The 12,128-nt window shown below is 47.1% G+C and overlaps 1 protein-coding gene across 18 annotated transcripts in view; it reads right to left on the bottom strand.

Annotated features, from left to right (window-relative positions):
- The window catches only part of Dock9 (dedicator of cytokinesis 9), a 362,490-nt gene that overhangs the window by 209,314 nt on the left and 141,048 nt on the right, over nt 1-12,128 (bottom strand). For 5 of the 18 annotated variants that reach the window (XM_045145657.1, XM_045145652.1, XM_045145658.1 and 2 more), the window contains exon 1: nt 9,096-9,462. The exons of 12 other annotated variants lie outside the window; for them this stretch is intronic. In XM_045145657.1, coding sequence (XP_045001592.1) covers nt 9,096-9,215 — 120 coding nt within the window. In that variant the 5' untranslated portion in view covers nt 9,216-9,462. Of the gene's footprint in view, nt 1-9,095; nt 9,464-12,128 lie in introns of those variants that run through there. One more of the 18 variants, XM_045145645.1, reaches the window with a different exon arrangement.

Raw genomic sequence — 12,128 nt, 5'->3', positions numbered from 1 at the left:
GGGTGCTATATAAATTATTCTATTTTATGAGTTTAAAAAAAAAATTATTTCTGAGAGAATTGGCTTGCCAGGGCCTCTATCCACTGTAATCCAACTTCAGACATGTGTGCCATCTTGCACGCATGTGTGACCTTGTGCGTCTGGCTTACATGGGTTCGGAGGAACCGAACTTGGGACTTTAGGCTTCACAGGCAAGCACCTTAACTGCTAAGCCATCTCTCCAGTCAAAATTATTCTATTTAAAAAAAAACTTGTTTATTTATATTTATTTATTTGAAAGCAACAGAGAGAGAGAAAAATAGGCAGAAAGAGAGAGAAAGGGAGAGAGAATGGGTGCACCAGGGCCTCCAGCCACTGCAAATGAACTCCAGATGCATGCGCCACCTTGTGCATCTGGCTTACGTGGGTCCTGAGGAATCGAGCCTTGAACCAGGGTCCTTAGGCTTCACAGGCAAGCGCTTAGCTGGTTGGCCACTTCTCCAGGCCCCCCCCCCTCCCAATTATTCTATTTTAAAGCAACACTTCAGAGCTTTCTAGAAAACTGTGCTTCTCCCCTTCTTTAGCATGATGGCCTGAAATTTTAGTTCTTCCGAGACCATGAAAGCTACTTTTGACATTCTGACATGAAAAGATCAAGTAATTAAACTAAAAGGCCCTGAAAGCCAGGTGCAGTCAGATTTCAAAACAGCTTACTTTAATCTGCTTACATGAAGATATCGGGACAGGAGTGGACTATACATTCACAGGACTTGCCTGGTTCACAAGAGAGCCTGCAGGCTGATTGACAAAAGACGGTAGCATCCAGTTATGGGCAGGACAGAAATTAAATTATTGTGATCACCATAATGTTGACTACAGTTGGAGATAGTACCCCTGGGGTTCATGGTGCCAGTCCACAGGATCTCAACGCCTATCTGGAGATTGGCAGAAATGCCAACTCACCCGAGACCCCCCTTCTCAATCAGTAGCTCGAGGGCAAGGCCTGGAAATGCTGCAGCAAACCGTCCAGATGATTCTAATGCCCACTAAGGTAGGGAACCCCTCTGCAAGTCCGTATGTTTCTGAGTGTTTGAGAATTTCATGTCAGAAAGGATTTGTGAAAATTCCTAGCTCCAGTGTGGCCCTGAGACAAGTTATATACTTAACCTCTAAATATCCTTCTTTCTTTTTGTTTTTATTTTTTTATTATTTTTATTCTTTTGATTTTTCAAGGTAGGGTCTCACTCTAGCCCAGGAGGACCTGGAATTCACTATGGAGTCTCAGGGTGGCCTCGAACTCACCGTAGTCCTCCTACCTCTGCCTCCGGAGTGCTGGGATTAAAGGTGTGTGCCACCACACCCAGCTCTTGTTTTCATTTTTTAAGTATATTTTATGTATTTATTTATTTGAGAGAGAGAGTGAAAGGGGCAGACAGAGAGAATGGGTGCAGGGCCTCTAGCCACTGCAAATGAACTTCAGATGCATGTGCCACCTTGTGCATCTGGTTTATGTGGGCCCTGGGGAATTGAACCGGGGTCCTTAGGCTTCGCAGGCAAATGCCTTAACCACTAAGCCAGTTCCCCAGCCCCAACCTTTAAATATCTGGGGGCTGAGGAGATGGCTCCCAGCAGTTGAGGCACTTGCCTGCAAAGCCTAAGGACCTGGGGTCAGTTTCCCAACACCCATGTATAGCCATATGCACAAGGTGGTGTGTGCATCTGGAGTTTGTTTGCATTATTAGAGACCCTGGTGCACCCATTTTCTCTATTGCTCTCTCTCTCTCTCAAATTAGGTAAATATCTTTATCCATATTTGAAAACAAAAAAGTGGCCATTTCTATTCTCACGCAGTGTGGTGGTTTGCACGTGAACTGTCCTCCATAGCCTCATGTGTTTGTGAGTAAGCCTCACACTTAATCCCCAGTGGGGAAGCTTTGGGGAGGAAGAGCCTTGTTGGAGGAGGTGTGTCCCAGCGTGGGCCTCGGGATTACATAATCCAGCTGTGTTTGCCAGTGCTACCGAGCCGTGTGTGATGATGTGAGCCAGCTTTCTATTCCAGCTGGGTAGAAACTTCCCCTCAGGACCATAAGCTGAAGTTAACCCTTTTTTCCTTCCGTACACTGCCTCTTAGTTTGGGTGTTCGGTCCCAGCAAGGAAAAGTAACTGCTACATAGCCTCATGGGGTCAACTGAAGGGTCTTAGTAGACGGTGCCTGGTACACATTAGGAGCTCCCCACGTAGAGGTCATGAGGGTCACGTGTAGGGGTGTACAACTCAGGATCAGTCATATTTGAGCCTCCAGCGGCACAAACTCCTTTGCCAGACTGCATGCGTAGCTTATCTCATTAAACCTAAGAAAACTCCGGTGTGATAGCATCATCATTTCTTAGATGAGAAAACAGACACTCAGGTGTCAGACGACGGAGGCCCTTTGATCACCTGGCCCCAAGCCCAGAACCTTCCCCAGCCATGAGCAATAAGCTAAACAGAATGGGAGCACCCCCCAATGCCTTCGCTGGGGGTGCTCCCGCCTGCACACACCCAGAGATGACCCGGGTGCAGGGCTTTCTGTCTAGCTGTGAGAGGTCAGGTTTCATAGTCTCGCCTCAGCCCCGACAAAAGGCAAAAATCTCTTTTTGAATGACCCTCGTTTTCCACTTGAACATGATTGATCTTACTCTAAAATGCTAAGGCACCCCAAAGAACCAGGCTTGGATACCTGGACACACACTAATGCCATTAGGTGGCATGTAATTTACATGACAAATAAATACTCCACGGGCTGAGGGGATGGCGTGCTGGGGGCAGTGCTTGTTCTTATTTTAGTTTGTTTTTTAAAAAGTTTATTTATTTATTTGAGAGCAATAGACAGACAGACAGAGAGAGAGACAGAGAGAGAGACAGAGACAGAATGGGCACACCAGGACCTCCAGCCACTGGAAACGAACTCCAGATACATGCGTCACCTTGTGCATCTGGCTTACGTGGGTCCTGGGGAATCGAGCCTCAAACCGGGATCCTTAGGCTTCGCAGGCAAGTGCGTAACCGCTAAACCAGCCCTCCAGCCTGAGTGCTTGTTCTTATGTAAGCATAAGGACCTGAGTTCAAACCCCAGCACTCACGTAGATGCCGGGCATGGTGATGCCCTTCTGAACTCCCAGTGCCAGAGAGGCAGAGACAGGAGAATCCCTAGGGCCTGTTGGCTAGGCCGCCTGGCCAAATTCGTGAGCTTTAGGTTCACTGAGAGACCTTGTCTCAAAACAAACAAACAAACAAAAATCCAACATTGACCTTTGACCTCCTGCATACACGCGTGTGCCCACACACTTGCAAACATGCATATACATATGCACACACACACACATACAAAAAGCAAAAGTTAAAATATAAAACATGGTCAGGTGTGATGGCGCATGCCTTTAATCCCAGCACTTGGGAGGCAGAGGTAGGAGGATCGCTGTGAGTTCAAGGCCACCCTGAGACAGTGACTTCCAGGTCAGCCTGGGCTAGAATGAGACCCTCCTTTGAAAAACCAAAAAATAAAAATAAATAAATAAATAAATAATAAGAATAAGCTGGGTGTGGTGGTGCACGCCTGTAATACCAGCACTCAGGACGCAGAGATAGGAGGACTGCCGTGAGTTTGAGGCTACCCTGAGACTAACTCCAGGTCAGCCTGGGCTAGAGTGAGACCCTACCTCAAACCGGCCCCCCCCAAAAAAAAGAATAAAGAAAAATCCAAAACATTGTGGGGAATGAGCTTTACAAGGGGAACCAAACCTTACACTAAATATCTTTTTTTTTTCCCTACAGATTCACAAATACATTACCTCATTCCATGACTCACCTTTCTGCCATAACAACTTCCTATTTTGAGGCTAAATGTGTAAATTTATGGGCTTGCACTTTTCAGTGGGGTGGCTAATAGCCAGGTTTTATCCTCTCTGCAAAGGAGTCAGAGAAAAATGCCGAGGGAGGAAATACATATAATATTGCAATTTCTGTGGTGTTTTCAAGAGAGGATCGACTGGGCAATCCCAAGACCTTGGGAGGTGCTCAGTGTGGAAGTCGGCCACTACTTCTACCTCTAGTGGACGGTCGTGATGTAGAAATGGCAAGTGAGTTTCCAGAGAGCAAGTTCTGGGCTGCTGGCACCATGCACTGCTGCCCTCCTCCCTGGGGAAGAGCTCTCCACAGCAAGGAAATCCTGGAAGAACTATGGGACCAGCTCCTGCAGGGGGAGGTTGGCACGGCCCTCAGAACCCTGCTCGTAAGTGGTACTTAGACTTGTCAGAAAGGCCACTGAAAACTTTCAAAGCCTCGAAATGTTATCCTAAGAGAAACTCTGAACTAGTTATAATTGCATTATAGGGCATTGCAAACTTCTAGAAAGCTGAAGAAAAACTGTAATTCCCCAGCCTTCTTGGTTCTAAAATTACCCTCCCAAGTTAGTTATATGCTATCTGCAAGTTCAAGCTGGGGCATCTTTGATCTTCTATCAAGTGCCCCCCAAAGCATTCATTCATTTCTAAGGGGGCAGACTCATCACTAGTCTTGATGAGGTGCCCCATTTTACAGCTCCCCAAACCCCAAACTCAAAAGGTTTTGAATGAACTAAGCTCAAAGTGACAACTTCCTAAGCCTGACCCCATCGTGGGCTGTCCTAGGGTCAAAGATGCTACCACTGAAATGTGGCACTCAAGTCCAGAAGAGACAGGACAGACCTGCTTCTCGTTCTGCGCCTGACGGGGGTGTGTGGCTGGCAGACATTGAGAGGAAGGGTTCTGCTGCCATGCTGGGCAGACAGCAGCCTCTTCTAAGCACCACAGGCACCACAGTGCCCATTTGCCTGACAGAGTACACATTTCAGCATTGATCTCGCTTATGCTGGGAACAGATGAAAAGGAGAAGCTAGGGAGGAAAACCTCACACCTTCACACTCAAGTGGGCTCTCAATCTATGTTCCTATGTAACTCTCTGAAAAACGGTGAGCATAATACTTAACTATAAGAGTGACCGCTGGAAGCCAGGTGTGGTGGCGCACGCCTTTAATCCCAGTGCTTGGGAGGCAGAGGTAGGAGGGACAGCCGTGAGTTTCCCCCACCTCACAAAAACAAACCCCCAAAAGAGGGCCACACAAAATGTCCTGGGACTGAGCCCAACTCCATTCTCTGGATGGCACGCCCTTTTCCTCTGAATTCCTCAGAATATTATTTTCAGGAACTTCCTTAGAAGTTCAGGGTGGGGGATAGGTAGTCGGATGTAGAAGGGTAACACGTAGACATCAGGAGTACCCTGATTGTCGCCCCCCCCATTAGTCATGGTTTGGGCAGCGAGCCTGGGTAGGAACAGGGACGTTTCACCACATGCTTCTCCCTTAACTTATATTGCTACGATGCAGGGGGACAGGAGCCACCTATAGAGGTGCCTGTGAGCAGAACCTTTTAGCCTCTGAAACTTAATAACATTCAAGCACATGCTTCTCTTGAAAACACTGACTTATGGAGGCCACACCTATCATGCCAGCACTCGTGGGGACAAGGGGCTGAGATGAGAGTATGGGGAACACAAGACCAGCCTGAGCTACAATGCCAGGCAAAACAACAATCACCTCTAGCTTTCTTAAATACTTCAGGGAGGAAGAAAAAGAACTATTTTTTTTTTTTTTTTTTTGCCAAATATAAAAGCAAAGGGGAAACTTCTAGTAGAAAGTTTACAGGACAGGGGCTGGAGAGATGGCTCAGCAGTTATTAAGGCATTTGCTTGCAAAGTCTAAAGGCAGGTTCAATTCCCCAGTACCACGCAAAGGCAAGGGCACAGACTGGTGCAGCCATCTTGAGTTCGTTTGCAGCGGCAAGAGGTACTGGCATGCTCACGCACTCTCTCTCTTTCTCTCTCTCCCTCTTCCCCCCACTTTCTTGAAAATAAATTTTTAAAAAATTTAAGAAAGTTTAGGCCGGGCATGGTGGCTCACGCCTTTAACCCCAGCACTTGGGAGGCAGAGGTAGGAGGATCGCCTGAGTTCGAGGCCACCCTGAGACTACATAGTGAATTCCAGGTCAGCCTGGGCTAGAGCGAGACCCTACCTCAGGAAAAAGAAGAAAGAAGAAAGTTTATGGCTGCAGAGATTGTCTAGTGGTTAAAGTGCTTGCTGGCAAAGCCAAAGGACCCAGGTTCAATTCCCCAGTACCCAAGTAAAGCCAGATGCACAGGGTGGTGCAAGCATCTGTAGTTTGTTTGCGGTGGTTAGAGGTCCTGGCGTACCCATTCTCTGTCCCTTTCTCTCTCTCTCTCTCTCAAATAAATATTTTAAAATTAAAAAAATGTCGAGGTTTATAGGACAAAGTACTGCTTCTGGCTTTACTGTGGATACATTTGCCAGTATATCACTCACTATGGCATTGTGACTAATTGAAAAATATCCATAACAAATTGAATAACTCCCCATTTAGAGTAGAGACACAAAATGGAACATATTATATCACCACAAAAAGAATGGCATAAATTTTTCTATGGCTCTTGATGTGCTGTGGGAGAAAACGAATGGAGAAATCGGTTTTACCCATACACTTTCCAATATGCATGACCTATGCTCCTATATGCGTATGAGAAAGTCTGAACATATACAGATCAGATTATTAAAACTGGTCACCTTTGGAGCAAAAGGATAAGGAAACTCTGTCTTCCTCCCATCTATGACATTTACAGGGGGTGGGGAGGTAGCTCTGTGGTAAAACAATGGGTTTGACACCAGCCATGAGAAAAAGACAGTATTTACATGTCTTATTACGTTCATTAACTGTCTTTTCTCAACTATGTCATATTTTCTTCTGGACACCATGCATGCACATAGCTCAAATCAACAAAACTTGGGTTTCAAAATGCTGCTTCCTAAATCTAAAGTGTGTTACCTACACTAAAACATTTCTCCACATAGTTGGCTCAATTAATTATACGTTTATGAGCCTCTGACATTAGCTAATGCATAGCGCTCCAACTCGTATCTCATGGCAGTGTGTGGAATCTTCAGAGAACTTTCATTGGGAAGCAAGCTGTATTTCCCAGCAGCTCGGTGACTTCTCATTTGCTGTGAGCAACCACAGTCACAGGTAATGAGATCTGCCCTGGGCAGAGGCTCTGCTTGAATATCCCTGCTCATTTTATCTGATACAGGTCCTTCTTATCTTGCTTGCCTGGCTGGAAGAAGGGAAACCCCCCCCCCCAATGTTCTTGGTTTCCTCCCCAGCCCCCCACCACACACACACCTTTCTGCAGGTGCACAGAGCTGGAATGCTGCACACCATCAGAAGCAGTCTCTTGTGCCCCTGGGAACATCTCCCATCATGCCCAGTTATAGCCCAGCCAACAGAGCTGGGTCCTTGCCATGGGAGAGGACTTCTCCATGGAACTGTCTGGAGTGAGATTCGACCAAGCCAACTATAGACAGTAGCAACTTTTTTGGAGGGGAGAGGGAGTGGTTTCAAGTTAGGGTCTCCCTCTAGCCCAGGCTGACCTGGAATTCACTCTGAAGTCTCAGGGTGGCCTCAAACTCACAGCGATCCTCCTACCTCTGTCTCCTGAGTGCGCGACCACGCCTAGTGAAAAATCTCTTTTTTATTTTTAATGTCACTTATAAGTTCAAAAAGAAAAAGAAAAAAAGCCAGGCGTGGTGGCACACGCCTTTAACCCCAGCACTTGGGAGGCAGAGGTGGGAGGATGGCCTGAGTTCGAGGCCACCCTGAGACAACAGAGTGAATTCCAGGTCAGTCTGGTCTAGAGTGAGACCCTACCTCGGGGGGGAAAAAAAATTCCATCAGTGCAGTGTTCAATCCTCTAGACAAACATTTCTACACGTCTGGAGAATCGCTGACAGGAGGCTTTTAAGGAGATTCACAAGGGAACCCAAACCACACAACTTCCTCCAAGCAAGCTTAAGCTCCATCAGCTGGGAGCTTTAAACACTTCACTACACACAACACACGGTAAGGGCGGCTGAGGCATCTCAACAGACAAATGAGCCATGGGGCTAGCAGAAAGGAATCTAAGACAGCAAACATTTCCACACGGGATACGCCAGCAGAAAGCAAAGGAAAAGCAGACTTAAATCTCTGGGGACCAAAAAAAAAAAAAAAAAATCTGCTGTGAAAAACACCAGCTTATTTGACTGGCTTCCCTCAGGGCAGTGCTAGCAACTTGATTTAGAAGCAACACAATTTAAGGCCATCTAATTTGTCACAAAGGAAAGCAATTCAGTTCAAATTGCACTCACTCGAGGGAAGCTTAAGCTCACATTCCTACGGATATTAATTAATGATTAAGTCAACGAGTAACCGAACACTTTATAGTAACCGCAACCGAATCTCTATGTTCAAAAAAGTCACTATGTAAAAGCACTGGTTCCACAGTCCCCTTAACAGAGTGTTTGAAAGGCTCAATTGTCCTCTCTGCGTTGCATGTTGGTGGGGTTTGCAGCTTGCTTTTTTTTTTTTTTTTAAAAAAGTGCTTTTATTGTACTGAAGCAATTCCAAAAGTGAAGCACACCTACTCTTTTGGTAACTACACATTCCTCCCTTTCAAAGTCTCCTGGAGCGCTTGACTTTGTCCAAACTGCTAGGAATTCAGCTTTCTGACAGTTTATATTCTCCCCGACGGGGGAGTGAAAGAGACACGCAACTTCATCCCCATGCGGCACCTGCTTTGTAGCCTCAGCAGAAAGCGACACGGAGAACTTTAGAAAAGGGGCTCCGTTTTGGAAGTTCATCTCCTCCCTCCACACACCCCAACTCTGTGGCTGCACTTAAAACGTGCCTGGCTTGGTTGACTACTGGAAACTCTGCAGCTAGGTGGGACTTCCTAGGAACAAGACAGGATTGTTTGCTACAAGGAAACCTCCCTGAAACCAGGTTCACTCACAAAAAAAGTCACCATTTCTTTCCTCACAAAGAAAAATCAAGGTGGAAGCTGATGTCAGTCCCCAAGGAAACTCAAGAGAGCAGGGTTCACAAGAGACCGGCGCGGCAGATCCGAACGTCACCCCGGGAGGCGGGCGTCGCCCACCCCATCCACACGCACAGGGCGACCACGCGCGCAGCTGGACACTGCCGCCGCCTCCTTACCAGCACGGGGCTCTCTGCGTCTGCTTCTCCCTGAGCCGCATCCTTGTGCTGCTGGGGGGACTCGATCACCAGTTCCTTCTTGGCACTTCTACTGCTGGTCCTGTATCTGTCAGCCTGCATTCTCCCCTCGCGACAAAAAATCGAGTCAGAAAGCCTGTACCGGGGACAGCTGCCGAGTCTCTGGCCGCGCAAGGCACGGGTATGCCGGTGGCCCCGGGTAGGAGAGGAAACCGGTTTCCCAAGCACAAGGGGTCAAGCCGCACCGGCGGGCTGAGCAGAGCCCGCGGGGTGGGACGGCATGACAGCCAAGGCCAGCCTCCGGGGGTGTTACTACAGCTCAGGAATATGGGAGGCTCCCGCTGGCTTGCTGGCCAGAGGAAAACAAACCCAAACAAAACAATACACAGTGTACATTGTGTCTGCCTCGGCGGTCGGTGTGGGCCAAGTCAGCGCGCATCCAAATAGCGCAGGGTTGAAAAGAAAGCCCGGCACAGCGAGGCTCCTTCCCAAACACTCCGATCTGAAGCTCACAGAGCTTAAAAAAGCTGGCTAGGTCGCCTGGCAAGTTTTGAAAAGTCATATAGTTTCAGAATGCTTTTCATTTGTGTTATGGCTAAACACCAAATGCTTGGCTGAGGATCAAAGCAGGACGGAGCGACCAGCAAGGGAGTTCCCGTGAGATACAGGACGAGAAAGGGTTTCTCCCTTCAGGCCACAGAAGCAAAACTTCATGCAGCCACTACTTCTGCCAGAGAAGAGAGGCAATGCTTAACAAGTTAATATTCTGCGTAATTTAAGTGTTCACCATGCTCATTGTCTTTAAACACGCCCAACAGGTACATGGGCACCAGGATGATACACTTCCTATGGGGATGGAGAGGATTATAGAAATGTAAGAAGGGGCCGGGGAGATGGCTCTGCAGGTAAAGACACTGGGTTCTGAAAGCCTGCAGACCTGAGCCTGATCCCCAGAACCTATGTGTGGCCTGATGCAAGGTGGGACACACTTCCATATTGCCCAAGGCACCAACAAGAACGGAAGGCGCAGCCAGGAGGATCCTGAAGTTCAAGGGCCAAAGGGGCTGGGGAGATGGCTTATTGGATAAAATGCCTGCTACACAGGCATAAAGACCCATGTAAATGCCAGTGGGCATGGTGGCTTGCCTGCAGTTCTAGAACTCAGGAGTGATAGGATTCCAAAAGGCAAGCTGGCTGGCTAGACCAGCTGATTCAGCGAGGAGCTCTGGGGTCAAGTGAGAGACTGTGCCTCAGTAAATAAAGCAAGGGGCAATAGAGGAAGACACTATCTGGTACACACATACACATGCGCCCAAACCACACATACATACACACCACACACCCATACCATGTGCAGCAAAAAAAAAAATGAATAGCTATTGATAATTGTTTAATCCCATCAAGGGCATTTAGTGAAGTGGTCTTAGATACTGATACACAGTAGGTACTCAGTGGTAACTGCTGTCCTTGCTGCGACTGACATCCCAAGCAAGAAATGAACTTTAGTCCTAAATTCAGGTCTGGCTGCAGGGCCCAAAGGGACATGCAAGCTGTCACGGCATCCTATAAGGATCTTGAGCATTGAAAAATAAGTCCTTGGGCTGCAGAGATGGCTTAGCGGTTAAGCGCTTTCCTGTGAAGCCTAAGGACCCCGGTTCGAGGCTCGATTCTCCAGGACCCACGTTAGCCAGATGCACAAGGGGGCGCACGCGTCTGGAGTTCGTTTGCAGTGGCTGGAGGCCCTGGCGTGCCCATTCTCTCTCTCTCTCTCTCTCTCTCTCTGCCTCTTTCTCTGTCTGTCACTCTCAAATAAATAAACAAAAATAAACCAAAAAATAAAAATAAAAATAAATAAGTCCTTTAGGGGGTGGGTTGGTAGGGTGGCAAAGGCTAAGGCATGATGACTCAAAGCCAACCTGGGCAATCAATCAAGATATTAGCTCAAGAAAAATAATAATAATAATAATGGACTTAGTCTTCCCTGTGTGCCGATTATGACAGTTGTCTTCAGCGATTCCTGTGTAATACCACACGTTCATGCCGTCAGCCAAGCAATTGCTTCTTGAAGATCCTCTGTATTTCCCAAAAACTTTCAGCAGCTAGCTTTGAATTTCTTTTATAACCAAGGGGGGAAGTCGTTTTTTTAAACTTTAAAAAATATATATACTTGAACTTATTTGAAAGAGTATGGGCACACCAGGGCCCCTTGCCACTATGAACAAACACCGAAGATATTCATGTGTCACACTGCATCTGGCTTTACGTGGGTACTGGGGAATGAAACATGCGCTGTCAAGTTTTGCAAGTAAGTGCCTTTAACCACTGAGCCATCTCCCCAGCCCCCAAAATCATGGTTTCTAATACCAGTCTCACATAAGAGAAACCAGGGCTTCTTGGACAAATGATTGGAATACAAAATTTACCAGATCAGCCTGATCATCCTCCAGCAGTAGAAAGTGAAGGAAAAAATAAAATAAAAATAAACGCTACCCGCACACACAGACAGTGTTGGGAGGACAGTCAGCCCCGCATATCCTCAGGTCCTGTATGTGCAGATAAAAATTGTTTTTAGAGGCTGGAGAGATGGCTTAGCAGTTAAGGCGCTTGCCTGCAAACCCAAAGGTCCCAGTTTTGGCTCCCTGGGATCCACGTAAGCCAGATGCACAAGGGGGTGCATGCATCTGGAGTTCATTTGCAGTAGCTGGAGGCCCTGGTGCACCCATTCTCTCTTTCTCAACCTGCCTATTTCTGTTATCTCTCTCTCAAATAAATAAATAAAAATATTTTTGAAAAATTGTTTTGGATTCCCCAGCACCAAAGGAAACAGCGGGTTATGACCATACATGCCTATAATCTGTCTTTGCAAGGAGTGGAGATCAAGGAATCTTGCTGGGGCTCACTGGTCAGCCACTCTGACCAAAAAAACAGGCAGCTCCAGGTTCAGTGAAAAACTTCACCTCAAGAAAACAAGCAAAAGGAGAAGATGGCTTAGCAGCTAAGTCATTTGCCTACAAA

This window comes from Jaculus jaculus, chromosome 3 (assembly GCF_020740685.1).
Source record: "Jaculus jaculus isolate mJacJac1 chromosome 3, mJacJac1.mat.Y.cur, whole genome shotgun sequence".
NCBI lineage: Eukaryota > Metazoa > Chordata > Mammalia > Rodentia > Dipodidae > Jaculus > Jaculus jaculus.
This window is presented reverse-complemented; position numbering and strand designations above follow the sequence as displayed.